Source organism: Piliocolobus tephrosceles, chromosome 20 (assembly GCF_002776525.5).
Source record: "Piliocolobus tephrosceles isolate RC106 chromosome 20, ASM277652v3, whole genome shotgun sequence".
Classification (NCBI taxonomy): Eukaryota; Metazoa; Chordata; class Mammalia; order Primates; family Cercopithecidae; genus Piliocolobus; species Piliocolobus tephrosceles.
The window spans coordinates 32,052,569-32,080,469 of NC_045453.1; the positions used below are offsets into that span (position 1 = coordinate 32,052,569).

Below are 27,901 nucleotides of genomic sequence, written 5' to 3' on the forward strand. Positions count from 1 at the left end.
AAATTTATCTGTTGAAATCCTATCCATGAAGGTGATGTCAGGAGGTGGGGCCCTTGGGGGGTGATTAAGTCACGAGGGGTGCAGCCCTCATGAATGGGATTGGTGTCCTTGGAAGAGAGACCCCAGAGGGCTGCCTTCACCCTTCCACCTCTGAGGACGCAGTGAGAAGTCACCATCCACGATCAGAAATCGAGCCCTCATTAAACACCGAATCTGCCGGCACCTTGATCTTGGTTTTCCAGGCCCCAAAAATCTGAAAAATAAAACTCTGTGGTTTATCAGCCACCCAGCTTCTGGCGTTTTGTTATAGTAGCCCGAACAAACAAAGATAATACTAAAGTGATCCAAATTCTAGCCCAGCAGGAACAGAAGATATTGTGAGTATTGGGTTTTTCTTATTTTCAGAGCACCAAGTGCAAAAACAAACACACACACACACAAAAGCTTGGATTCAAGGGCTAGGCAGGATGGGATGGGAGTGGGGGGATGGAGAACTTCAGTATCAGCTTCAATTCTGGAAGCTTGAGTGCTACTGTAGTTACTGCAGCTGTGTACCAATTTACCCAGAGTTTAGTGCTGTAAAACAACCATTTATGATGCTCATGGATTGTGTGGGTGGGAAATTCGGACAGGGTACAGTACAGCGGGACAGCTATTCCTCAGTTGGAAGTCTTGAGGGCTGGGAGCTCATGCCTTTATGTGAATGAGTGCATTTTATTTCACTCATGAAGGCACATTCACTCACAGGTCAGTGGCTGACACTGGCGGTCGGCTGGGAGGCCTTGGTTTCTCTCCATGTAGGTTTCTCCAGGCAATCTCTCCAAGTGGGCTTGTTAGGGCTTCCTCCTGGCAGAGCAGCTGTGTTCACAGGACAGGTGTCCTGAGCCATCAAGCCAGGTGGATATTGTAGCAGTTATTTGGACTCCCCTCAGAAGCCGCTCTGGTCACTTCAGCTGCTTTCTAGTTTTCAGAAGCTGGTCATTAAGGCTAGTAGAGGGCAGGACCAAATTCAACCCCACTTTTCAGAGATGAGGTCTCGCTATGTTGCCCAAGCTGGTCTTGAACTCCCAGGCTCAAGCAATTCATCCACCTTGGCCTCTCAAAGAGCTGGAATTACAGATGTGAACCACTCTGGCTCCCCCAACCCCAACTCCATCTGTTATGAAAGGAGGGTCCTTTGACCAGGAGTGCCCTGAGAAGTGAGGAAGGCTTCCCAGTCCAGACATTGTTATCTGAGCTGGGGATGGGGACAGTCTCCCACACACAGGACTTGGAAGGCTATGAAGGAAATAGAGGGCTCCTGGAGGCCATTTCCCATAGTGGGGACGGTTGTGTGCATGAACTTGGCCTTTAGGGAGAGGAGCCCGACTCTCCCCTGAAGCCACGCCATCTGTGCGGATCCCTGGACACCACAGGACCGCTAACCCAGGATCTTTGTTGACTTTGCCCCCAGGCCACTGCCCCACCCGCAGGCTCTGAACTCCTGGGAGAGGTAGGGAGCCAGCCTGAGGCGTGAGTCAAGAGTGTAAAGTACACTGAGCTCCTTGGCAAGCAGGCTTTTCAAGGAGAAGGTGTCACTCGGGGAACACTGAGAAATGTGTCTTTCCCTCAGGCCCTGATAGAAAAGATAACACCCCTTGAGCACAGCCTTTTCTCATCTGTTCGTGCTCTTGGATGCGGAGGGGGAGTTGCTACTCCGGAGCAGCGAACTGGCAGGCGGGGGTGTGCCTGTGAGTGCGCGTGTGCGTGTGTGCGCGCGCTCTCGTGGCCTTCCAGCAGCTGGCAGCTGTCCCGGCCCCCACCCCACCCTACCCCACCCCACCCAGCCGCGCCACGCCACGCCGCCCCCGCCCCTCGCTGTCCTGGGTGCGCCTCGGGCCGCTGCGCTCCTGGCCAGCTCCCCCCAGCGCCTGGGAGGCGACCCCCAGTGCGCCTGGGTTCAAAGGCCCCGCGAGGCAGCTCCAGCCCCTCTGGGGGGCGGGGAGGCGACGGGGGTGGTGCAGAAACCAGAAAAGCCCGAGCCACAGCCGGCCAGCTCCGCAAAGGGATGGGCAGCGCACTCTGAAAGTTTATGACCGCCGCAGCCAACTCCTGGCTGGAGCTGGAGACGCTGAGAGCGATCGGCCGGCCTCGAACCCCCACAGCTGGAGGGCGAGGCCAGCTGTACCCGGCCCCAGTGCCCTTTCGCGGCCACAAGCGGCCGTCCTCCTGGTCCTGTGCTCCGGCGCCTGATCTGGGTTCATGGAGCCGGGGCTGTGGCTCCTTTTCGGGCTCACAGTGACCTCCGCCGCAGGTAAGCGCACGGGGCGGCGCGCCTTTCCTGGCGCGAGCGCACACAAAAGGACCCCGGGCGGGGGACCCGAGGCGCGCAGAAGATGTGCGTTGCGGGGAGCAAACTCTTGCCTGGGCTCTGCACTCCTGGAGACGCCTGGGGGGCGGGCTGGGGAGCAGAAGAGGCGCGCAACGACTACCCCCACGGGCTCTGGGCGCTGCAACCCACGCACTGGCTGGAGACCTGCTGCCTGGGCCGACTTGGTCAATTTTTCATGTAATTGGGGACTTTTCAGAAAGTTTGCAAACTATTCAGAGGCTGTGTCAAACGCTTGCAAAGTTTTCAGAAAGTTTGCAAAATGCATGCAAGTTTTCAACGGGTACAAATAGTTTGCAAGCTTTTCACAGAGTGTGCAGATAGCTTAGAAACTTTTCAGAAACTGCGCAGAGCTTTGGAAACTTTGCAGACATTTTGCTTGCTCCACCCCCCTCATCAGGTGTTTGGGGGTGGCTGGTGTTGAGGGGTCTGCACACTCAGCTCAGGAGCCCCTTAATCTGCCTCCTGCAGGATTGGTGCCTTGCTCCCAGTCTGGGGATGCTGGCAGGCGCGGAGTGTCCCAGGTCCCCACTGCAGCCAGATCTGAGGGTGACTGTGAAGAGACTGTGGCTGGCCCTGGTGAGGGGACTGTGGCCCCGACAGCACTGCAGGGTCCAAGCCCTGGAAGTGCTGGGCAGGAGCAGGTGGCCGAGGGGGCCCCTGAGCACCACCGATCCAGGCGCTGCACGTGCTTCACCTACAAGGACAAGGAGTGTGTCTACTATTGCCACCTGGACATCATTTGGATCAACACTCCCGAGTAAGTCAGCCTTTCGTGGTAAGGAACATGGCTCCCGGACCAGGCCCACGTCTGCGCATTTCCAGGAGGACCTCACTCCACCCCAGCCCCGCTCAGTCAGCCCAGAGCCTGCCCTGGCACAGCCTTTAGCTCTTGCTGTGGCCTCCTGCCAGCCCAGGTCTCTTCTGCAGGTCAGGGGTGTGAGCCACATCCCCCCGAGGGCCTGGCCCAAGAGAAACTCAATCCTGAGTTTGATCCTGTGCGGGGGGCTGGGGGGGGGCTGCCTCTGAGTGAAGTGAACTGACCTGGGAATTAGATACCTGAGAAGTCTCCCTGAGTCTCTTTTTTCAGATAGAGAGAAAGCCTCGAAAGTTTATCTCATTCCCCAGGTGCTAAGGGGGCTCAAACACACTGTGGACTCCACCAGGATCCAAGGGGTTTAAAATTCCTTGAAAGCATCCTGGTCTCCAGGGAGTCTAAGCGTGGGTTTAGCTGAGCCTGACAGAACCTGTGCAGTCCACTCCGGGTGGAATTCCCCCGGGACGAGCTCCCTTCCTCCCTACGGGCCCTGCTGGATGCCAAGGCAGGGCCAATTCACATCAACTCATCCATGGGCCTTCCACAGTCTGGCTCCAGTCACCCACTGCCACGGCCACAGAGGGCCTTCCCTTCTCTCCCGCAGTCCTTAGAACTCTCTTACCCTAGGGCCTAGACAGCACCATCCTGAATTTGTCTTGGGATTTGTCCTGTGGGGAAGTCAGCCTTCTCCTGGGGCCATGTGGAGAGAGTGTGGCTCTGACAGGGGGAGGCTTTGATGACTCCCAGTGTTCAGGGAACCCCTCCCTCTGACACATCATCTTGCAAGCTCTACAGAGGGCTTGACCTTGCTTAGGTCACCAACCCTCTGGCATTGGCTTCCCCATCTCTAAGATCTGGGACTTGGATCAGATGCCTCTAAGTTCTGTTCCCTGGGTGTTCATGGGATCTCTTGGGACTCCTGCTTGTACCCTATTAGGGATTTTTAGCGGGAACTCAGAGACGGTTGTGAATGCAAACCCCTGGAAGTCTGGAAAGGCAACTTTGCCACCGTGTCCCGGGGCCATCTTGATTTGAGTTCCTCACTTTTACCTTTACCCCTAAGCCCCATAATCTCTGAGCCCTCGGTAGCAGCTTTGATGGGGCTCACTTACCTACTTGTGTCATCGGCACCTCAAAAATGAAGTGCAGAGGAGGGTAGTAAACCTGAGGGGTGAAATGTCTTTCAGACCAGGGGACAAGACCTCTCAGCGCATCCCGGATAGGTCTGGAACATCACGCCATCATGCTCGAAGGGCAGGCAGGGTGGCTTCACGTTGAGCCAGCAGGACACTTGCACAGGGTCCCGCACTCAGACAGATTCTGGCTTGGCTTAAAGTCCTGCTGTCACTGTCTTGAAATCCTTAATACTTTCTGAACCAAAAGCTGCACATTTGCATTTTCTCCTGGGTCCCACAGATTCCGTAGCTGGTCATGATACCCTGATTTGCTGGCTGGGCTGTGTCCACCTAGAGGATGGGAGGTGCCTCCCTGTTTCTTTCCCTTTGTGGAGAAGATAGAAACCGTGAGTGCTGGGCCATCATTGATTGCCTCTTATCCTCAGACAGCAATGGGAGTCACCTTTCCTTATGGCCCCTGCACCTTGGCACAGCCCTTTCTGATTCTTATCCCGTGTCATTGTGCTGTGATCAAATTCACTTCATAGAATGGAGGGCACTGGGCAGTCACCAGGAACTGAGCTCTTGTCTTGGCCAGAATCCCCAGCTGTGAATCTAGAAGGAGGAAGAAGAAAGCTAATGGAATGACAGGTAGGAACCTGGGGTGGTGGGCAGGCGGGAGAGGATTTAGAGACCATCTCATTCGTTGCTGTTTACCAAGCCCCGGAGCACTGGCTGGGGAGGAAGCGATGACTTGAAACATGTCCGAGAGTCTCAACCAGCACCCTGTGATCTGTTTAAAATTCTGTCTCATGCACCCTGCCATCTGTTTGAAGTCCTGTCTCATGATTTTGAGTTTGTCCTGAAATGAAGCTGTGGATCTCTGACTTTTTCCAGGACAGCCAACTTGATAACTTTCCCCCTCAAGTGTGATTTACCTCTTCCCCTCCTTCCCGACCCTGGTTCAATTTAAACACGAAGAAAGAAGGATTAAATCTGGTGTTTGAGCGTCCCCTGAGCTACTTGGGAAACAAAAATGACAATAGCCAGACTTGAGCGTTTTGAAATGAGACAGGTGAAATAATTTTTGTGAAGCAGAATTTCCCGAATGGCCTCCTTCCCTCCCTTCCCGCCTCCCTCCTTTCTTTCTTACCCTCCAAACTTCCTCCTGCCCTCCCTCCCTCTCCCCCTCCCTTCTTTCCCTCTTTTCTTTCCTTTCCTTCTCTCCTTCCCTTCCTTCCTGAAACTCTGTAGATGTGTAGATAGGTCTGTTTGTCATCTTTGAAATATCTCAGACAAGACTGCAATTTGAGATAATGGGCTATAGTGACAGGGAACATGAGTGACAGGGAGGAATCTAAAAAAATCACTGAATTGAGCAAAAGAGGCCATGGTAGTGGGTGACACAGTCTTTTCTAGTGGTTCTGTCTCCCCATTAGATCGCAACCCCACCTCTCGCGTGTTCCCCTCTCCTGCTGTCATGTCCTCTTCATTCATGGACTGGCCTCGCTCTCTGAACTTCTCCACTAGGTGTGATTTCTGCCTGTCCCAGCAGCGGCTGCTCTGGGCACTAGAAGGAGCCTTGATTCTTGTGCCTCAGTCGGGGGTCTTGAACTTTGGGTGCTTTTCACCCTTCAGAGTTCTCCCACTGCCCATCCAGCTGTGTGAAGACAGGATCAACACTCCTAGTTGATCTTGGACAGAAATTTCTTGAGTACGGTCATTTTTGCTCCCTTTGAGGATTTGAGATGCTGCAGGAGTCATGTTGGGAGTTACTACCGAGACCTGCTTTGCACCTCCTCGAGGAAAGTTAACTGTCTAGTTCAGGTTCAAGAGACTAGTTGGTCTCTTAAGTCTCTTTTGGAAAGAAGGTCTGAGATTCCTCAGCTGTCCCTTTGGCCCTCCTGCTTTCTTCCCCTCCTTAGTCCTTGCAGACCCGAGATTGGTTGGCCCTTTCTGTCAGCACCCAGCATGACACAGATGCTCAGGAAATGCTGGTTGATTTATGGCTAAGTCCTGCAACCTGGGAACTCTGGCTCATCTTTGCTGTTGCTGAGCCCCTAAATCTCCAGTGCCTTCTCCCACACAGGAGGCCTCTTTCTCCAGGTGCCTGGCTGCTCTTCAGGGGCCTGCACATCCCTGTAGACAGGCATGGGCAAGAGAATTTTCCTTGGGGATGTTGCCCGTAACTTCTGTGACGTCTTCCCAAAAGTCCATGGCCCCAGAGAGGAACCAGATGTATACTTGTCCCGTCAGGGCTGCTGGGATCACAGCTCATCAGTGGGCTAGCATGATTTCCATTAGCCTTTCCTTGGCTGTCCCCAACAGTCCCCAAGCCATCCCAGCACTGCCAACGAAAACAAGGTCCCAAATCAGAGAAAAACATATCCCATCCTATTGTCATGGAAAATTTGCCAAGAATAAGATAGTAAGGGGACAGGTGGTGAACAAGAGGTCCATGTGCTGATGTCCTTGTACACTGCGGCTGTTCTCTATGAGCAGACTGAAGAAACAGGTAGCTGGGGCCCGTAGGAGACAGAGTTCTCCAGAGAGACAGAACCAACAGGGGGTGTGTGTGCAGATTATGCATATATCAGAAGTGTAGTTGCCAAAGGAAATATTTGGTTGCTCTTGGGGGCCATGGATTTTTATGGAGGATAAGACAGAAGTTATCGGCAATGTCCCTCCAGAAATATATATATGGAGAGAGAGAAAGAGAGATTTTGTGAATTTGGCTTATACGATTGTAGGGGCTATGCAGGCCAGAAATCTGCTGGCCAGCAGGCTGAAAATTCCCAAGGAAATTGATGTCAAGGAGGTCTGGAAGCAGAATTCTTTTCTGTTTGGGAACCTGTGTTTTCTGTGAAGGCCCTCAGCAGATTGGATGAGGCCCATACATTTTGGAGGGTCAGCTGCTTTGCCCAAAGTCTACTGATTTAAATGTTAATCACATGTCAGAAATACCTTCAGGGCAACATCTAGGCTGCTGTTTGGCTAAACAACTGGGCACAGTAGCCTAGCAAAGTTGACACCTAAAGTGACCCATAATGGGGATATCAGCTCGAACTACATTTCACGGTGGACCAGCCCCTCAGAGCCTGGCTGAAGACTGAAAACCTGTTTATCCAATGGCTGACTGAGCTGTGAAGCATCCAGCAAAGAGCCCCACTGTGTTCCTTCCCGACCCATGGGCTGAGGGATCCTACACCCGTTCATCCCTCTAAGGACATCCAGCATTGCGATGCTGGATGGTGACCGGAATTTCTACATCAAAATCTGACACACATGGGCTAGCAAATAGGAATGTAGTTACGAAAAGAACAGGGCAGGATGTTGGGAATCATGACCATGGTGGAAAATTTGGGATTTACAATCTCCACTTGTGGAGAAGACTCCAGAACCCTGGAGTGCTGCCCCTGAGTCCTAGCCATGACTATCTGTGTGGCCTCGAACCAGGAGGTGCCGTTGCCTCTCTGTGACCCTCTGGAAGGTGCAGACATCAGCCACTCCAGGACAGTGAGCTGCCGGGTCTCTCCTAATCCCAACAGTCTGATCAGCTCCTATCAAAATGCCCAGGCCGGCTTCCCAGGCTGCCCTGGAGCAAGCCACACTTAACTTAATCCAGCAGGAATGCCATTTGTTTTGAGTTCTTTTCTCCCCTAAAGGCATAAAGAGTTAAAATAATAATAATAATAATTAACAAAACAAAAACAAAACATTTAAACTTGTATTTTAATGTATTCTACCACAAAGTGGCAGCATCACAGATTCTGACTTTGCCTTCTATATTCTTCAAGAAAGGCATCTTGGCATGGTCTCAAGAAGAGATATTCCAAATTTTAGAACATCCCAATAGAACGGTTGGATCTGGAAGCCCAACTTCCCGAACAAGAGGAGCCAGCTGAGCACCAGAAGGTGATTTTGGGATCCTGATAAAAGTCACCAAGTGACTGGGCCAAGTGTGGGCCAAGTGTGGTGGCTCACAACTGTAAACCCAACACTTTGGGAAACTGAGGTGGGCAGATCACTTGAAGCCAGGAGTTTGAGACGAGCCTGGCCAACATGGTGAAACCACGTCTGTACTAAAAATGTGAAAAATAGCTGGGCATGGGTGGTGTGTGCCTGTAATCCCAGCTACTGGGGAGGCTGAAGCAGGAGAATCGCTTGAACCCGGCAGGTGGAGGTTGCAGTGAGCAGAGATCACACCACTGCACTCCAGCCTGGGTGACAGAGCAAGACTCCACCTCAAACAAGTAAAAAGTCACCCTGACCTGTGAGCCACACCTGGCAGTATCATTGTTGGACATGTGGCCATTTGAGGCAGAGGGCCAGTCTTTCTGCCATCATGGTTTTGGAAAGGAGTCATGAATAGTCTGCTGCTAATTCTGATGCCATGCATGGATGGTGAGGATGGCCAACCATGACTGTGACCTCATGTCATCTAACGGGATCGGCATGATAGCCCCATTATTTGGATGCTTTTGTCCCTGTAGTTTACAGGAAGAAGCTGAGCCCAGGAGGCAGAGTCAGTTGCCCAAGGTTGCAGAGCTTGTGAGTAGGGACCTGGGCTGCCAGCGCAGAAGTTTGGCCCTGAAGCCTGCACTGTAAGCCTCCCCGTGTGTGCACGTTCCCAACATGGGCTTCTTAGGTGACTAATGTGCCTTCTTAGGTGACTCCTGCTTTCCTTCATTCAATATGTTTTCCCTGAGTGCCTCACCTGGGAATGGGGCTCTGGGACCCAAGAATGAATAAAAGACATGGTTCCCCATCCGTGACTGATTCAGGGTGGTTTTGTTCTTTTTGAGACAGTGTCTCATTCTGTCGCCCAGGCTGGAGTGCAGTGATGCAATCATAGCTCACTGCATCCTTGAACTCCTGGGCTCAATCGAATCTCCCACCTTAGCCTCCTGAGTAGCTGGAACCACAGGTGCATGTCACCATGCCTGGCTAATTTTGTAATTTTTCTTTTTTTTTTTTTTTTTTGTACAGATCTGGTCTTGTTACATTGTTAGGGCTAGAGTGTTGTTCTTTTTGATAGTGATGATTCATATGTATAATTCTATGTAATCATATATTTGCCCTTTTGCAAGATTATTTTTATTGACATATGTCAAGACATGGGCAAAGCCCAAATTCTTGTTCCATCACAAGTCCTAAATTTTATTCTGGAAATGTAGCTTTGGCTTGCATAGAAGCACGTGACTCTTTAGCTTACCAGAGCCCTTAGTGGGTTCTCTGCAGGTAAGAGGGGCTGGTTGAGTGTGCACTCCAAGCAAACCAGAAGGTTTGTCCTGATGTCAGAGAAGCTGGGACAGAGGGGGCTGAGTCTGGGGGAGAGATCAAGGGACCCCCAGGCCATGAGCTCCGTTCCTGGTGCAGGATTTTTCTTTTCTTGGCTGCTGCTCTGTGCCTCGTTCTGTCTTCTTGTTTCTTGGTGTGGTTACGGGAGCAGGGCAGACATAGGAGGTGGGGCTGCTCAAATCCATCTCTTCTTTGCAGATCCAGTTTCACACTATGGTTTAGGGACTCCTGGGGTTTAGAAAGAAATGGGGGTGGGGCCCACTCATCCGAATTGTCCTGTGGAGGAGGAACAGATCCCTTTGCATGGGTTAAGAGCTCCAACTGTGGGCTCAAATGCCTGGGCTGGAATCTGGACCTGCCACTTAGGAGATGTCACCTCTGAGATCCTCAGTGTCCCCATCTAGAGAGTGGGGGACTAGATAGCACTCTATGAGGAAAGATGTTTTCAGGATGACACAAGAAAGTACACAGAGCTTGGTTAGCACAGTGCCTATAATCTAGTAAACACTCAACGTCTTGAAGACGGTGGCCACAATGATAACAACACAACCTACAGCCCTGCAGAAGCCCTTCCTGGGCCAGAACCAGTCCTTCTGCCATATCCCATCCTGTGACTGGAGGATGCTGGCTGGTGAGTAGAAAGTCCTTTCTCAAGTGCTGCTGGGGTCCACCTCCTTGGACCGTCTGACTGTGATCTTAGCTCCTGGAGTGCCCCGGAGCAAGCCTGTCCACCCTGTCACCTGCAGGACGGTCTGTTAGCCTCAATTAGCAGAAGGCTTACAGACCCTGGGAAAAGGTGTGCCTGGCTGTCTGCTGTTGCTGATAAGGAGCCTGATAAAGAGTCTGTGGTCAAAGGTTGCTGGGCTGGGCTGAGATTCAGTCCCGCCCTTCCAGCCCCTCCTTTCTGCTTTCTATTGCTTCCCTCTCCCCTTGGTAAATCACTGGAAGTTTTCAGGAATGGGGCATGGTGCTCTTTGCGGCCACCAGTCGGGGGCTGTGTCTGTGAAATAGGAGGTAGGGGTGGTGATTGGGGTGATCAGGGTGTCAGTTCAGGAGAATAGGAATGATCTGTTTAGTACCTCTTTGTTAAACACCTATGCTGAGAGCTCTGTGAGGCATCTGCGGCTCTCATGTCCTTGGTACGTCCAGTAGAGTAGATATAATGCCTTGTAATTTGCAGCTGAGGACCCCATGGGGCTCCAGTAGCCTCACTTCCGACCTCACCCAACATTGCCCAGGACTGAAGTGAGTGTCACCAACCAGGAGTCACCAGGAAGCAATGGAGGAAATCCCACAGACATTGGTTTAGAAAACATCATTTCATGATGTGCTTTTGAGACGGGCATGTGAAAGAAGAGGGTGTTGGCCAGACTAAAAGGGACCCTGAGCTTGAGGTTCTGACTGATCATGGTTTCAGGAGTTTTTTCCCCTCACATAACCATTTCTATCTCTTCCTTAGAAATTAGCACACTTTGGGTGCCAGTTTTGAGTTGGAGTGGCATATTTCTTAGAACACTGGACGGCAAGATACTTCTTTAAAATTGGAGGGACTTAGGGCTACATTTTGCAGTTTGTTGGAAAGGTCAGTCCTACGAGGACTTTTCTGTTGGGGATACACAGGCAGAAAGCCCGTTTTCTGCCCCAGTCAGCAGGAGGGGTGAGTGGTCCAGGAACAAAAACAGACTTGGTGGAATGCAACTAATCTCCACTTGGGAGACAGGGACTTGAGGCTGGAAGGCAGTTTGATTTGTAGCAAGAAAACTTGGTACAAAGAGGTTGTGACCCTGTGTGACCCCAAGGGAGAATTTGGATTTCTGCAAGATGAAAGGGCCATTACAGTGAGGAACTTGGCCTTAAATCTGAAGGCAGATGAAAGGCTCTGATGTGTCTGGTTATGTTTGTTCCCGCAAGAATTTAAAACAAAGGAAGCTGGGAGGCAAACAATGCTGCTGCTTTATAATTCCAGTTCCAAACCTCAGAGGGGGAGCTGTAAAGGGTGACCTTGTCTACGGCACCGCCCCACGTTCCAGTGTATAGGAAGTGGATGGTCTTGGTTTTGCATGAGAAAGTGACCTGGTCTCCTTCGTTCTGGTGTTTCAGTTGAAACAGAGTTCCTCAAAATTGTAAATGCACACACATATACACACAGACTTTTGTGCACTTTGGAATAGAAATTAATTGCACTGGCAAAATAAATGGCAGAGCATGGCTGACTACAGATGGCCACACGTGAATGAATTGTTTGTCTGCGTAGTTTTGGGTGCTTCTGAATCCTGGTTCACCCACCAGTCCTCCCAAGAATAGACAGAAGGATGAGGCATTGGCTCTGTTTCTCATCTGCCCCACCTCAGAGTCTTAGGAGGGCCAAGAGCTTCGGGGGAACTTGGGGACATTCACAGGCTTGGAAGCACTGGCCTCCTCTTCTTTTATGGCCTTCTCAGGGCAGATGTGGGGAGAGCTCTTAATAAGCAGTAACTCAGGAACAGAACCGTCAGGGAGGCCTGTTCCCCAGCTCAGTAATTTAAAAACCAGAAACAGCTTAATTTCATATGCATTGATGAGAAAGGTGCTGACACACATGGCCAATGACATGACTGGCCGCTGGTGGACGGTTTCGCCCCATGGCTTGCGGAGTGTAAAATAGCTCTGCCGAGACCATCCTGGCTAACACAGTGAAACTCCGTCTCTACTAAAAAAAAAAAAATACAAAAAATTAGCCGGGCATGGTGGTGGGCGCCTATAGTCCCAGCTACTCGGGAGGCTGAGGCAGGAGAATGGCATGAACCTGGGAGGCGGAGCTTGCAGTGAGCCCAGATCGCGCCACTGCACTCCAGCCTGGGCGACAGAGCGAGACTGTGTCTCAAAAAAAAAAAAAAAAAAATAGCCCTGCCGAGAGTCAGAAGCAGCTGCATGAGACAGCAGAGGTCCATGTAACTTTTCTGGATTTTTGGAAATCTGATTTCCATGGGTCTCTTGCAGGGCTGGGAATAGACTGGGGCGAGTGAGGCACTCCCTCACGTACAAACTTTCAGGAGGCACCAAAAACTCGGTAGGAAAAAACAAGTAAAATGTCATGTACTGTTTTCAGAAAACCAAAATGAGTGCAAAAAATTCATAATTGGCCGAATATTATTTTTAATAAAGGCAGGATCCAGCCCTGAGCTTGCTGCACTTACTCACCTGCCTCACCTTAATCTCAGTCCTCACATCTTGTTTGAGGATAAAGCCTGTGTCTCTAATACAGACTCAGTAGTTTGAGGTAAGTGATAAATCTCTTGGAGCTATTACTGGAAAGGGGTCCCGATCTAGACCCCAAGAGAGGGTTCTTGCACCTCAAGCAAGAAAGAATTCAAGGCAAGTCCATAGAGTAAAGCGAAAGCAAATTTATTAGAGAAGTAAAGAAACAAAAGAATGGCTGCTGCATAGAGCAGTGGTGTGGGCTCGTTGATTGAGTATACTTACAGTTATTTTTCGATCATATGTTAAACAAGGGGTGGGTTATTCATGAATTTCTGGAACTGAGGATTCCCCCTTTTAGGCCTTATAGGGTAACTTCCTGATGTTGCCATGGCATTTGTAAACTGTCATGGCACTGGTGGGAGTGACTTTTAGCAGCTAATGCATTATAATTAGCGTATAATGGGCAGTGAGGACAACAGGAGGTCACTTCGGTTGCCATCTTGGTTTTGGTGGATTTTGGCCATCTTTTTTTTTTTTTTTCCACCTCCTGTGTTATTAGTGGGAGTCTTTGTGACCAATGTCTTGTGGGGACCTCCTGTCTCATCCAGTGACTAAGAATGCCTCACCTTCTGGCAATGCAGCCCAGTAGGTCTCAGCCTCATTTTACCCAGCCCCTATTCAAGATGGAGTTGCTGTGGTTTGAACACCTCTGACAGAGCTACCAAAAGGACATTACTCAAGGACACAGACCATTAGGTTGGGTGGAAGATGAGTGTATCTTTACAGTCATCGTGATGGTGAGCGTAAGTCTTGCTCATGAAGATTTTTTCCATCCTTAACCTGGTATCTCCTGAAAATTAGCAAGGGTGTCTTCTCTTGCTTTCTTTATTCAAAGGCATGTATGATGGTGTTGGCATTTTTTTAATCCCTCTGCACATACCCCCATCCTTACGAAAATACTTGCTCCCTGTTTTCCCTCTTCTCTTTCCACTGCTGGGAACTATTTTGAGCCCTGTCTGTCTGCAGCTTTGCATAAAGTTATAATGAGGCTGGGCTAGGCAGCCATGGATTTCTCATGCCTACATTCGGCCTGGAATTCAGCAGGGTCACTGGGGGCTGGGGAGAGAAACTCTAGCCTAACTCATTTGATGCATTTGGGTTGTACCAGATGGAGGGAAACCTGTAGGATTCCATAGGCAGCTTAATTCCCCACGTTTTGGAGGAGTTTGTTTCTCTAATTTTTTTTTTAACCATAAGTCTTGAAAATCCCACACCACAAGAGTTATTTTTCTGTTGTTCTCTTTTCCTTTGACCCCCTGGTGCTTCCTCCAAATATCCGTAAGTGTGCGGGTGCCTGTGTTAGGGGAGGAATAGGTCTATGGTCCAATGAGCTGACGGGATGATAAATTCTATGACTCTGAGATTCTTTTTAATCTCAGCCTTATGGTAATAGGCCATGGAAGAGTGTCAACAGTTTGGGCTAAAGCTTTCTAAATACAGTTGATGAGATCCTGGGAACCACTTATCTGGGGTGGGGTGGAGCACCACACTTTGAGTTTGGTGTTAGTGCTAGGACAAACGTCTAAGGCCTTCTCCAGTGATTGTGCTGTTTAAGGGTATTCAAGGGATGGTGAGGGCCTTTGGAAATATCTGAGTGGAGTTTGGAGCCAGAGGGACCCTGGAGAGACCCAGCCAACCCTTTTGTTTCTCAGGTCCAGAGGAAAGGTGCCCACCTTTCCTGTGAATGAGTCATCCTTGGGACTAGAAGCCTGGGTCTGCCAGCCTAGGAAAGCCTCTGTTTTGCCTCTGCCACCTTACCCATCTGTGCAGCTTAGTTTGTTCACCAAGGTGCTGATGTGGCCTGCAGGAGTTATTGCCAAGACATAATTCTTCCACTTCAAGTAATCTAGAGGCCACAAGTAATCTAGAAGGTTTTCTAGGAAAACCCCTCAAAGACTGGCTGATTAAGGACAAAATAAGTAGAGATCCATTGAGTCAGCCAAGAACGTCGTATGTTTGGGACATTGGGTAGGGCCGTGAAGTGATGGCTGATTTGGATCTTAGTCATTCATTCATTTAACAGATATTCATTTTTGAGATATTGGGACCTGATTTTGAGCCAGACGTGGTGTCAGCTGCCCTGGATGGAGAGGTGAATGGGGCAGACACAACCAGTGGCTCCGGCTGGACAAGGTCTTGCTGTTGCTGAGCCAGTGGGTTGTGCCTGGGCCAGACGCCATCTCTTAAATGAAACAAAGGAACTGACCCTCATTCTTAGGTCTGATTGGTAGGGGTCAGTGCTCAGTATTCTTTTTGAAAATGTATGTGATACTGTTAAAATTCTCAAACAGCCAAGTCCTGGATAATTCCAAAGATTTTTTGAGGGGGAAAAGAGGGAGAGAGAGTGTATTTTTTTAAAAGGCGACAATTAACCCACAGCACATTGCTCACTGCTTTTGATATTTCCAAATATTCTAGAATCATGGGCTCTTTCTGAGGGCTGCAGGAGATAGACTTCCCATCTTGTGGGGTGGTAGGATGAACGGTCTGCCTTGGGTCCTCCCAACTTTAAACCGTGAGAATTTTCTGCAGCAGAAGTAAAGCTATGAATTGCCGGTTCACTGTTCTGATGTTTAGGAAGCATAAGCTTTGTATAATATTCTTTAGAACCAGAAAGCGCCTGTGTGTGTTCTCTGCTTGTATAATGAGGTCACTGAGGAGCTATGTTTCCTGGCCTATTTTCTTTCCTGGAGGTTGGAAGAGCACCCCATGGGCTGCCTGGCATAAGACCTGGCCCACAGCGGACTTTCATAAGCATTTGATGAGTGGGCAAGGAATAAGTTCAGTAGAGGACAAAACTTCTGAAGTGTTCAAATGAGTGTCCGGGGGTGGGCTCCGAGCCTCCTGGGAAGGAAGGGATCGCATGCCTGCCTCCACCTGCTGAAGGGCAGACAGTGGGCAGTGGGCACACCTAGGGGAAAGGAGGGGCCTAGCCTGCTTCCACCTGTGGAGGGCAGACATTCCACAGTGCGCACACCTGCGGGAAAGGACTCCCGTCAGCTTACTGTGCTGGGTTTGTCCTGATTCTGAACATGATTTTTTGTGTGTTGTTGCAGTGAAGAAAATTTTTGCTTGTCCTCAACAGCTGGGGAGACTACAAGCCTTCCTCTTACACCCAAGAGGCCGTGGTTGCCATCTCATGAAAGTGAGGTCCAGGGTCAGCCAGAGTTCACTGGTCACAAGCAACAGAAACGTAGTCTAGCTGGCAAAGCACAAGAGGAGTTTATTGGAAGGACGCCGAAAAGCTCACAGACTGGAGGCGAGAAGAAACCCTAGGCTCTGAAAGGAGGGGTGCTAGGACAGGATTGGGGGTCTAGGGGTGTACCAAGTGGACAAGTGGGGGGCGGGGCCGCTTGGCAAATCATAGCTCCAGAGTATTTTCTGATCTCGAGTTTCCCCTCTCAGGAGTCTCGAGAGAGAGGGAGTCAGATTGGTCCAGTTTAGGTCTCCTGACCAGTCCTCAGGCAGAGGTAGGTAAGGCCCATCGACTGATTGCCCCCCAGGGACCTCACACAATGGGAGGGGGATAATTCTCCAAAGAAAAGATGGCAGACTGGATCCTAGGAGACAAAAATAACCAATGCTGGCCTCCTGCTGCAGAGAATTCCCTGCTTCTCAGTCCTTGGAGTGCAGATGCCCCTGTTCCTGGTCCTATCCCTCCCCTTTGTCTCCATGTGTTTGTGCATAGCAGTGTCTGCTGGATGTTCGCTGAAGCAGAGGGTCCCTTCCATGGGCCTTTGAATGGTCAGCCACTTCCACACCAGAAATTGCATATGTAGGTGTGCTGGAGGGCATTTTGTTTTTTTCTGAGGGTATTTGGATTAATCTTCCTATTTCACCCTGTCTTACTCATCAGAGCCACGTTCTAACTGGTTCAGATTACGGATGGTAAATAAAGGTGATTGACACTTTTCTCCCTGCCCAGGCAGACATTTCTAAGCTTGGGAGAGTTGATGAGGGATGCCTTCTAGGGAATGTAATAAAATCTGAAATCGAGCTGTAGTTAGAAAGCATGCAAGGGTCTAGAAGTTGTTTCTCCAGGGAATGGCAGGAGGTGGTATCCAATGACTGCTGGTGTCTGGCAGCTGGGGGCTGCCTCCTGACTGTCTGCCAGTGGGAAACAGTTGTTTCTCCTCCTCCTGGCCACAGGACAAGTCACAGAGCCACACTTTCTGTACAATATGTCCCCTGGGCCAAAAGGCAATATTGCCTCTGCTTTCCCAGTTCAGAAGTAAAAATGTGAACCAAGGAAGTAAATCATCAACTTGACATGTATCCTAAGTGTGACATGAACATGTTCTGTTTGTTGGGGAGACACTCAAGTCACCAGCCGAGCTTTTTAAATGAAAACAACACCTCTATTTAAATGAAACAACACCTCTATTTGTAAAGAGGAAAATAGTACCAGGTACTAATTTTGTTCATGTGTCATCTGACCTGTCTGCCTTCGCTTTATGGAATAAACCACTAGACTAGGAGTTGTAAACTCAGATGCTCCTGAGGGCCAGACACGTAAAAAAGATGAGTGAATGGGGCTAGGTATAAATCTACTGAAAATGGTGGGGACTGGGGCAGAATGAAGGGCTTACGCCCAGTCTCTGACATCATTACCTGGCTGCCATGCTGGAATATGAGGTTGGCATTAGCACAACTTCCAATTCTTCAAGAAAAGCTGGAAATTGGGATGTTTGTGTGAAATTTCCAGATTTAACAAAAAACACTATGGTTCACGCCTGTAATCCCAGTACTTTGGGAGGCTGAGGGGGACGGATCACGAGATCAAGAGACTGAGACCATCCTGGCCAACATGGTGAAACCCTGTCTCTACTAAAAATACAAAAAAATTAGCTGGGTGTGATGGTATGTGCCTGTAGTCCCAACTGCTTGGGAGGCTGAGGCATGAGAATTGCTTAAACCCAGGAGGCGGAGGTTGCAGTGAGCCAAGATTGCGCCAGTGCACTCCAGCCTGGCGACAGAGTGAAACTCTGTCTCAAAACAAAACCAAAAACAAAACACTGTTGACTGTAAAGAGCTGACAAAAATGCCAATTTGCTAACCTCAGTACTGGATTAAAAGTGTATGCGTGCAGGGCCCCGCCCCTTGTCTGTCTTTTCATAAGTTTCACCCGGAGTCTAGTCCAGCACCTGCATGTTGAAAAGCAGTTGGCAAATATTTGTTGAATGCTATTCAGTTGTGGTGGGTGAAATAAAAACTGAGTTTTCAATAGGGAATGACAGTTTGATAAGCTTTCCTAAGAATTTAGAATCTGGTCAGTGGGAATACCTGTGTCTCTTCTTTCAAAGTTTCAGATATGCAGGCCAGGTTCCTGATCAGAAAGATGGAGAGTGTTAATTCATTTATGAAAAGGCAACGTGGAACTTAAAAACAGAATCTTTAAAACAAAAGTCAGCTTTCCTTATTTAGAAACTTCTTGTAGAGAGAAATCAAGCATTTTCAGTGTGGTGTTGCAGATGAAGAATGGATATGGGAGATTTGGGAATTTAATATTTAATAACATTTAGACATGATGTTCGGAAAAATGTGACAAATAAGAAACATTTGATAAATAAGACTCCAATGTCACCAATCAAATAACGAATGTTCTGAATACTTAAGTTGAGTGATAATTTATTAGATGAACACACACAACACCAGAGATTGCATATGTAGGTGTGCTGGAGGGTATTTTGTTTTTTCTAAGGGTATTTGGATTAATCTTCTCACCTGCTTTTCTTTTGCATGGAGCTCTGTGTTATAACTGAGACATGAACAGATGGAAGAGCTGCCTACTTGTACAAAGGATTGTATTGTGAAAACTCCATTGTATTACAGAGCAGTAGGCCCCAACCACTGGGCAGGGCATGCTGGTCCAAGGTTCTCGGCCAATTTCATTTCACGTTCATGGTCCACTGTTAGGTCTTTCCTGTTCACTATTCAGTAAACAGCCAGTGACGAAGCCGTACAAAAATGAAATATAAAGGCTCATGAGATACGAGTACGTTATCACAACTGAAATAGAAGCGCTCATGAGCTGGTAATCGGGCGTCAGACCTCGGTAAGAAGGTGGTGTCGAATGAGCTGGCCTTGGGTTCCTTATTACCCTTTTTTATTGCTAAGTCAAACATCTCAAATGCCAGGCTTAGTAGATGGAACTTTTCTGATACAACTCACTTGACCTCCCAGACCAGATAAATAACAATAGTAGCTACTGTTCGCTTACAGCACTTTGCTAAGTATTTTCCATGCAGTGTCTCCTTTGCTTTGTCCAACCACCCTTTTGTCGACCAGGAAGTTGTTGAGAGGGTGAAGTGATCATCATGTAACATAAGAACAGTGTTACCAGGTCGTGTGTCTCTGTGTGTACCTTGCACATACCTGTACCTACTGGCCTTTTTTCCTTTACCTGTTTTCATAGTCCAACAGCATATAACTCGTGAAGGCATGGACACACAGGGGTACGCCTTTCTGTGTCCCTATGACACTTACATTGATACTACGCATATAGTGGATGCTTAAAAATGTTGGAGATTCTTTCAGTGATTTTTGTGGTTATTGAACTCTTTAGGGTGAAAAGAATCCAGTCTTGCCAGACTAGAATGATCTCATCATGAACTATCAGTTCTTAATCAATAATCTGTCCGCCTGGCCTTGTGTGAGGCCCATGGTGGGTAAAAAAGAAGTAAAAGACCTGCCCTCTCTTTTGAGGATCCAGTAATCTGCCTTTAGACTTGGGTAAGAAACACCGCAACTCTGGGCCCTGTGGGTTGGAGGACTGCCTCTGACACCGCTCTGGTCATGCCCCCCACCCCACTGCGAGAGTCTGGGACTGAAAGCCAAATGCACCCTCTTCAAGACCATGTTCCAGGTATTCAGGGGCTGGAATTCCCTACTCACGCATCCCCCAAGACCACTTCCAGGGCCTGCAGACACTTGGGGATGAGCAGGGCTCCGGGGACATATCCGCAGGCCTGCAGGGTGACAGCTGCTTCCAGGGAAGCAGCCTGGGGCATCCACGGGGAGTGCTTGAAGCCAGCGCTGGTGTGGGATGGAGCAGGATGGCAGAGAAGGTGCTAGGTCTCCACCACATTCCAATACGGATTGGCCAGGAGCCCAGGATTCTAAATTAAAGGCTGGACCTGTAAGGTGTTTGGAAGCCACATTTGTCCAGATACAGGAGATAACACTTTTTCGTTTAAGGGCTTATCAGATCGATTGAAACCTTTAAATGATTAGCCCTGTGAGAGGTGGGCCTCCATTGTGAACTCTTGTTCCAGACTCTACAATGTCAGGGGCAGGCCCTGCTGGGCCATCAGCGTCCCTCACCTCGGCACAGGTCAGCCAGCAGGGCACACCTGGAAGGCCCAGGCCTTGGTGGAGGGGTTTGTGTGCCTCAAGGCTGTGGGGAGGGGAGGGAGCCCTGCCTCTCTAAACATTCTCTGAAACTGCCAGGTTTCATTTGCATACCAGCACTTGGCTGCGCTTGGCGGCTGGGGAAGTGCTAAGCCTGTCTTTATTAACAAATACCACGTTGCCTTGTTTCCTTACTTAAAACACTTTAGAGTGTTTTTGCTCAAGTTGAGTGGCTCTACATGTGTAAATGCATAATCAGCTGACAGCGATTTCAAAATTGCAGGTCTCACTGTTGATGGAGAAATGGGAGCCTTGTTATTCCTTGTGTGGAATTTTCATTAAGAAATGGGGGGCTGGATTTAATGTCAACACTTAGAGATTCAATGTGGCCCTATTACTGGAAAAATACACCTTTAGCCAAACCCTGCCTCAAAACAATATCTACATTGTCTTGCTGCACCCTTTACCCCCATTTCCCATTCCTGAGAAAAAACGGGCTCAGTAGAGGGCTGGATTCTGCCCTCTGTCTCCGTTTCCTGAGCACAGACGGCTCATCAGTGGAGCCTGTCTCTGCCTGGAGGGAACCCAGCACCTCTGTTTCTCGAGGAACTTGGGTGGGAAGGAGTTAGGGGGAGAACAAGAGTTGAAAACCAGGGCGGGTCAGTTTTAGGCTCTTGTGTTCAACCCAGCAAGGAGACGGGGGCAGGGAATTCCCTCTAAGCATTAGGTCACTGTAAGGTGCCCTTGCCCAGTTTGCCCTCACCGCCTCAAAAAGGCTTTATGGTGTGTGATTCAAATGAAAAGAAATTCAATTTGATTTTATTTTGAAAATGCAGAGTGGGGCTGGGTGCGGTGGCTAACACCTGTAATCCAGCACTTTGGGAGGCTGAGGTGGGCAGATCACAAGGCCAGGAGATGCAGACCATCCTGGCTAACACGGTGGGACCCCATCTCTATTAAAAATACAAATAATAACAATAATAATTAGCTGGGCATGGTGGCACGTGTCTGTAGTCCCAGCTACTCAGGAGGCTAAGGCAGGAGAATTGCTTGAATCAGGGAGGCGGAGGTTGCAGTGAGCCAAGATCTGTGCCACTGCACTCCAGTCTGGGCGACAAGAGCAAGACTCCGTCTCAAAAAAAAAAAAAAAAAAAAAAAGAAAAGAAAAAAGAAAATGCAGAGGGGATGTCAGGACTCGCTTTGAAGTGGATAGTTGGTACTACGAAGTGGGGTTCATGGAAACCAAGGTGGTTAATTTTTGGGGACTACTGAGAAAACCAAGATTTATTGGAAAAGTGGATTTGGCCAATGTTTCTTCTAGCTATTAGTAATTTGTCCCTCAAATCATGCTAGTAAGTTAAGAATCTGCTTTTAACTTCTTCCCACTGAACTGCCTGGCAGGCGCCCACTTCTTCTCTGGGGAGTGATGATTTGGATGTGCACACTCATTAGAACCAGGTTTCATGGGTTTTGCTCTGAACCACGCCATTACACTCCGCCTGCCAACACCAACCATAAATGAAATTGGTAAACAGTTTCAAGCCCTCTTCATAATGTGGCTCTTCTGAGGCTGGCTCCACCCTCAGCTGCACGGCTGGGCCCTCGCTCACCTCTCTGAGGGCATGGAGTGTTCCTTCTGATGAGGAAGCAACTTTCAGAGGCCAGGATGCACCTCTAATGACTGTAATTGCATTTGTCGTCTTCTCATTAGCACAAACTGCAAGGCCTGCTGTGCACACGGAAGAAACTCAGTTCAAGGCCCAGTTCTGGCCTCAGGCTGCGGGGTAGGCAGGTGGTCTGATCAGGGCAAAGACCCGGACCAGCACATAGGTTGCCCCACATGCCCTTGGCATAGGAAGAAAAGCCTCTGGAAAGGGTGCTATGGTTGTTTTTTTGTTTTTGTTTTTTGTTTGTTTGTTTGTTTGTTTTTGAGACGGAGTCTCCCTCTGTCGCCCAGGCTGGAGTGCAGGGGCCGGATCTCAGCTCACTGCAAGCTCCGCCTCCCGGGTCTAGGCCATTCTCCTGCCTCAGCCTCCCGAGTAGCTGGGACTACAGGCACCCGCCACCTCGCCCGGCTAGTTTTTTGTATTTTTTTAATAGAGACGGGGTTTCACCATGTTAGCCAGGATGGTCTCGATCTCCTGACCTTGTGATCCGCCCGTCTCGGCCTCCCAAAGTGCTGGGATTGCAGGCTTGAGCCACCGCGCCTGGCTGTTTTTAATTATTTCTCGGCTTTCCATAAAGTGAGGTGGAGGCCCAGATGGTACTTCCAGAGCCGAGGAGCAGAACCCGGCCTGGAGGAGCTAGGCCAGCCATAGTTTGGTCTTGAAGAGAATGAAAGCCCACCCATGTTCACGGAGCACCGAGCCCTGGGGCGTTCAGGCCACACCTGCAGCCGGTGCCTTGGGTGAGGCTAAGGGCCTCACGAGTGCAAGCACACATGCCCAGACGCCTGCTGGGCTCTCAGAGGGCTGGCTGCTGCCCAGCTACCCAGACCCTCCATGTCCTTCCATGCCCTCAGCCCCAACTCTCTTCCTGGGGGTTGCGGAGGGCAGGGAGTGCACAGTTCACTCCAGAACCTTCCTAAGACCCAGAGCTGTAGCAGGGAGGGTGTGAACACCAGTTTCTGAGACCTTTTCAGCCAGGCAGCAGTTATCGCTCCACACCCTTGGGGGCCCCTGAGCAGAGAGGCCTGCGTGTGCTTACCTAACATTACCCTGTGCTTTGCAGACAGACCGTGCCCTATGGACTGTCCAACTACAGAGGAAGCTTCCGGGGCAAGAGGTCTGCGGGGCTGCTTCCAGGGAACCTGCAGCTCTCACGTCGACCACACTCGCGCTGCGCTTGTGTGGGGAGATATGACAAGGCCTGCCTGCACTTTTGCACCCAAACTTTGGACGTCAGCAGGTATGACCCTCCTCCAGTTTCACTCATTTGCAGATAGGCATCAACCCTTGGCAGGGCCAGGCCAGGGGCTTCTCAAAGGAGGGTGTAGGATGGTTCAGTCATATCCTGACTCACTGTCATCTTGTGGGCCAGAGAAAGGAGGTGCCGAGCCCAGAAAAGACCCAGGTCCTCAGCATCAGGAGGGCAGGAGATGCAGCGTGCCCACCCGCTTGCTGCCTTTTGGAAAGAGGCTTCACAGTGGCCATGGCTGCATCTGGTTTCCAGACATGTTTTTCTGGCCTGTACAGCACTTTGTGAAAATCTGAATAAGTTGCCAACACTTAAAAGATTGAAGAATTAACCCCTGCCAAATGCATGTTTTTAGCCTTCTCGAAAATAGCCCATAAGAGTGCAAAAGGCTTGTTGGGGAAAACAAAAACAAAACCAAAACCAAAAACCCAGCATGTAGGACCATCTGGTCTCAGAGACTCCCTCCTCTTTGGCCACTCTCAGCTGGAACTGCGTGGGGGCATCTCACGTTTGAGTAGGACGTGCAATATCCATTTACCTGTGTTACTAATTTATCTTACTTTGTAGCCCCTGGAGGCCCCCAAGTTTGAGACCCTGTGGTCTGTCCTGGCTGCTTTAGGGAATCTTGTAGATCATGTTGAATGGGACCAACAGGCAGACTCCATGTTTGACCCAGGGGCTTTGAGCTGTTATTCACTTAACAGGTATTCCTGTTAATGCTCCTTACTCCTCTTTTTCTTAACTTTGGGCCAAGATTCATGAACCCAGTCAGGCAGATCAGCCCTTTCAAAACCCTTCCTGGAGCAGGTGTAGGTGAGCTGCCCTGATACACACAAAAGAGACGTAGGCAGGGGTGAGCTCCCAACACCCCAACAAGGCAGGCGGTAGCGCTCAGGACCCCACGATCTGCCATCTGCGAAACCCAGTGTGAACTGCATGGTTGTCCCTCCTTCTGGGCTTTTAAACATCCGAAGAATAACTGAGTGGTGAGCATATTCTGTACTTCGGTAGAAATCCACCCACGGAGCGCTTAGCCTTCAGAAACTGTGCCTGAGACGCAGTCCTTGGGGAACGCACTAATGTGCTCATTGGTGGGGAAGAGGAAGTCATAATTTGACACCAAAAACCCAGCCACAGGGAAAGGCAAGTTGATTCATTAAAACCAGCTCTCTCCCCACAGTCATTCAAGGATGGCAGAAAAAACAGGCAAAGAAGAGGAAGGGAAGGTGAGAGGTGCCAACAGAGGCCTGTGTCAAAGGAGGTGAAGATGTGATGTGTCATTCCTTTGGGGGTGGGTGGAGGGTGTTTTGAGGGGGTGGCATCTGGTCTGGTCCAGTGGGAACCCCAGATCTCATGGGATGCTACACCCACAGGCAGTGCTGCCTTTGGTGGACCGTTTCTGGGGACAGAGCAGGCTGAAGCTGTGGACAGCTGCTGTCACTTGCCTGGCCCTGGCCACCCTGCTCTGTGTCCTGGGAACCAGCCCTTGCATCCCTCATAGCTCTGGGCAGTGATGTCCTCCCTGGGTTTCACTGGCCTGGACAAAGCTAGCCAACCACCACTCTCAGAGGCCCCGCAGGCGGCCCTGCCTAGGCCCACGCTTCGCCTCTGCTTCCTTAGCAACATGTGGTCTTTCTCCTCAAAAAAAATCATTTCTTCTTTTCAGCAGGTGATTCCCGGCTGAGGTGAATTACAGCAGCTTGACAGCAGGGTCCCTTGGTTCTCCAGTTCATTTTATTATTTTTTTAACCCACTTGTCTTTTTTGTATGAGAGATCCTGACAGTTTCCTGTAGTCAAACTGGGCTTATTTGTCATTCTATCAATCAGAAGTCGTTATTAATGACTCAGCAGCACATCTGCAACGGGATGGTAATTTATGTTCATAATAATAGCCTGGAGGTGGCTTGGGTTTCTACAGAGACTGATCAAGGGAAGATGAAACCATGCTCAGTATACAGGAGGCTTTCCAAATTGGTGGCAGATCGCTTCTAGTCTAGTCCAGAGAGGGATCTGTCAGCATCCGTAATAAAAATGGAGCGGGTGGAAGAGGGCTGAGGCGGAAGAGACAGAGCCCGGGAGAGCATGAGTCAGACCCAGATGGTCCCACTTTGCCTCTTCATTCTTTGTCCTCTTTTTCTCTTCCTCACCCCAAACCAAAGCTCCTCTCAGTGAGGGCGGGATGTAATTAAACCCATCCATCCATTGCATCATTTATTCATTCACTTATGCATTCGTTCAGCAAAGATTTGTTGGGCACCTGCTGTGGGCTGGGCACGGTTCTCGATGTTGGGGACACAGCAGGAACAAGGCATAGGATCTCTTTTATGGAGCTTAACTAGTGGGGGATGCAGACAGCAAACATGTACAATATAAAGTGAGATTGCAAAGAGTAACAGAAAGACATGGCAGGGGTAGGAAGCGTGGGGTGGTTGCAGTTTGAGATTGGGTTGACACAGCCTCGTCTTTCTGACCAGGTGACCTGAAGGAAGGCTGGGAGAAGCCATAGGGATGAGTGAGGGAAAGGAATTTCAGGCAGGGGAACCAGTGCGTGCAAAGGCCCCAGAGCGTGCTCAGGGAACAGCCAGAAGGGAGCCCTATACAGGAGAAGCACACAGATCCTTTTGCTGTTGTGGTGATTATTACTGTTCTGTGTCACATGTTCAAAAGATGCGATTGGTGGTGCAGGTGTCCCAGCAGGGCCTGGAAAAGTGGTTCTTTCAGGTCTCTATGACTCACGTAAAGCTCTAGTAAAAAGCTTTACTTGGGAAGAAAAAGTTTCTTATTAAGCCAATGTTCTTGCTTTCTTGCAAGATTCAAGTTAGTAATTCCCAGATTTGCATTCTCAGAGTGGAAGCTGCCACCATCCTTAGCTTGTGATAATCAAAGATGGAACCAGGCTGCAGGAGGGCTCCTAGCAGCCTTGTCTGCTGGTGTTGTTCTTTTCACACTTTTCCAGTCTGGCAATAGGCTCGGAAATTGCTGAGAAGCACTGGGAAGAGGGTACGTACAGTTCCAATCAGGGAACAGGCTGGAGAGGCAGTAGGAAGACGTTCCCTTTTTCAGCTTCACAGAGCGACAGAGCTACGCTTTCCTCACATACCTTTCTTTTTTTTCTTTTGCCCCCTTTCCCCAAGACAGGTTGAAGTCAAGGACCGACAAAGCAAGCAGGCTTTAGACCTCCAGCATCCAAAGCTCGTGCCCGGCAGTGGACTCGCCCTCGGTCCATCTACCTGCCCCCGCTGCCTCTTTCAGGAAGGAGCCCCTTAGGAGGACAGGCCTGAAGCATCCTGGTCTTGGGAGGCTTCTGTCATTTCTCACACACAGTTCAGATTTCCACCTCTTTATGCACAAGGAGTGAATTTGCCTGGGGCAGAACAGCCACCCAAAGAGTCCCCACTTAACAATACCCCCCACTGCAAGAATGCCCAAATCCAAATGACCCCAGTTTTCCTAATGGGTAAAACGATCCCAGATGTGCCCCAGAGCAGGACGCCCGCAGCTCCGGTTTCATGCAGGAAATTGTTTTTGGAGAGGTTTGGCAAGTTGGAAAGCCACTTACTGGCTTTTGACATGACTTCTCTTGGAGAATAAGTGGACTCCAAGCTAACTCTTTGCAAATGTAAACACGTGTCCGTCTTGTAATAAATGCAAAATGCCCGTGCAGCAGAAGCATGCGACTTTCATATCCTTGCCTAGAATAGGCTGCATAGTGTATGTCAGTGAGGGCCACAAGGCATCGGCTTTAGACACAGATCATAGCTCTACGGGAGTTTATGAATTTGAAGCTTATGGGATTTTGTCAGAGAAATTTTCAGCTGTGCTTGATACCCACCAAAAGAATGTATCTCAAAAGAATGAAGGAAGAAGAAAAAAGGATCCTTGATGTTTGTGACAAGAAAAGGAGAAAGTATCTGCAATACGGAGCTTGTTCCTGTTCAGTGACTGACCCTCTGTGTTCTGTATAGACACCAGGACGCTGCACAATGGCGTTCCCAGGCCTTGTTTGCAGGAAGCCGACTATAAAGACAGCCCCAGCTCAAGGCTATTAGGTTGAATATTTGCTTTCATGAATAAATGTGGATCTTTGGGGAATGGCTTCAAAATAAGTCATGAACACAAATTCTTTGTAAATTATGTAAATTCCTGTTTATCTATATAAATTGGCAACAACTGGGAATTGTACCGCCTGACAGTTCAAAATCTCTTTCAGCTGCTCTCTTCCCGCTGAGCTGAGCTTACCATGAGTGTGGAAATGTGGCCCTGCCATGTAAAGTCGCCTGTGCAGGGGAGAGGCCACCCATCTCCCCACCCAGCCGCAGAGAGATAAGAAATGGCATTTGAGTTGGGTGTCCAGGGCCCTGCGTGGAGACATTTAAGATGGTGTATGACACAGCATTGGCCTTGACCAAATGTTAAATTCTCTGTGCGTATTTCATAAGTTGTTACAGGTGTAAAAGTGATGACCTGTCTTGAGGAAATGAAAGTGGCTGATTTGCTGGTAGAATTTTGTACAGTTTAGAGAAGCGATTATTTATTGTGAAACTGTTCTCTACTCCAACTCTTTTATGTGGATCTGTTCAAAGTAGTCACTGTATATACGAATAGATAGGTAGGTATTTTAAATTGCATTCTGAATCTAAACTCATATTCCTTAGAGCTTGAATTACATTTTCAAAATGCATATGTGCTGTTTGGCACCATGGCAAGATGGTATCAGAGAGAAACCCATTCATTGCTCAAACACTCAGAAAGTACTGCCAAGAGCCTAATAAAAAATCTAAAGTTTGCTCTGA

The 27,901-nt window shown here is 49.4% G+C and overlaps 1 protein-coding gene across 5 annotated transcripts; it reads left to right on the top strand.

The window, feature by feature from the left end:
* Positions 1-1,855: 1,855 nt before the first annotated feature.
* Positions 1,856-27,901, top strand: EDN3 (endothelin 3). Of its 5 annotated transcripts, none has more exons than XM_023231941.1 (5): positions 1,856-2,293; positions 2,840-3,128; positions 22,922-23,098; positions 24,288-24,333; positions 26,247-27,901. In XM_023231941.1, the coding sequence occupies exons 1-5, from the start codon at positions 2,242-2,244 to the stop codon at positions 26,373-26,375; spliced, it is 693 nt and encodes a 230-aa protein (XP_023087709.1). In that variant the 5' UTR covers positions 1,856-2,241; the 3' UTR covers positions 26,376-27,901. The 5 variants fall into 5 exon arrangements, with proteins under 5 accessions (XP_023087709.1, XP_023087711.1, XP_023087712.1 ...); XM_023231943.2 differs by having other exon boundaries at positions 1,872-2,293; positions 24,288-24,368; positions 26,247-27,894; XM_023231944.2 differs by having other exon boundaries at positions 2,044-2,293; positions 26,243-27,901.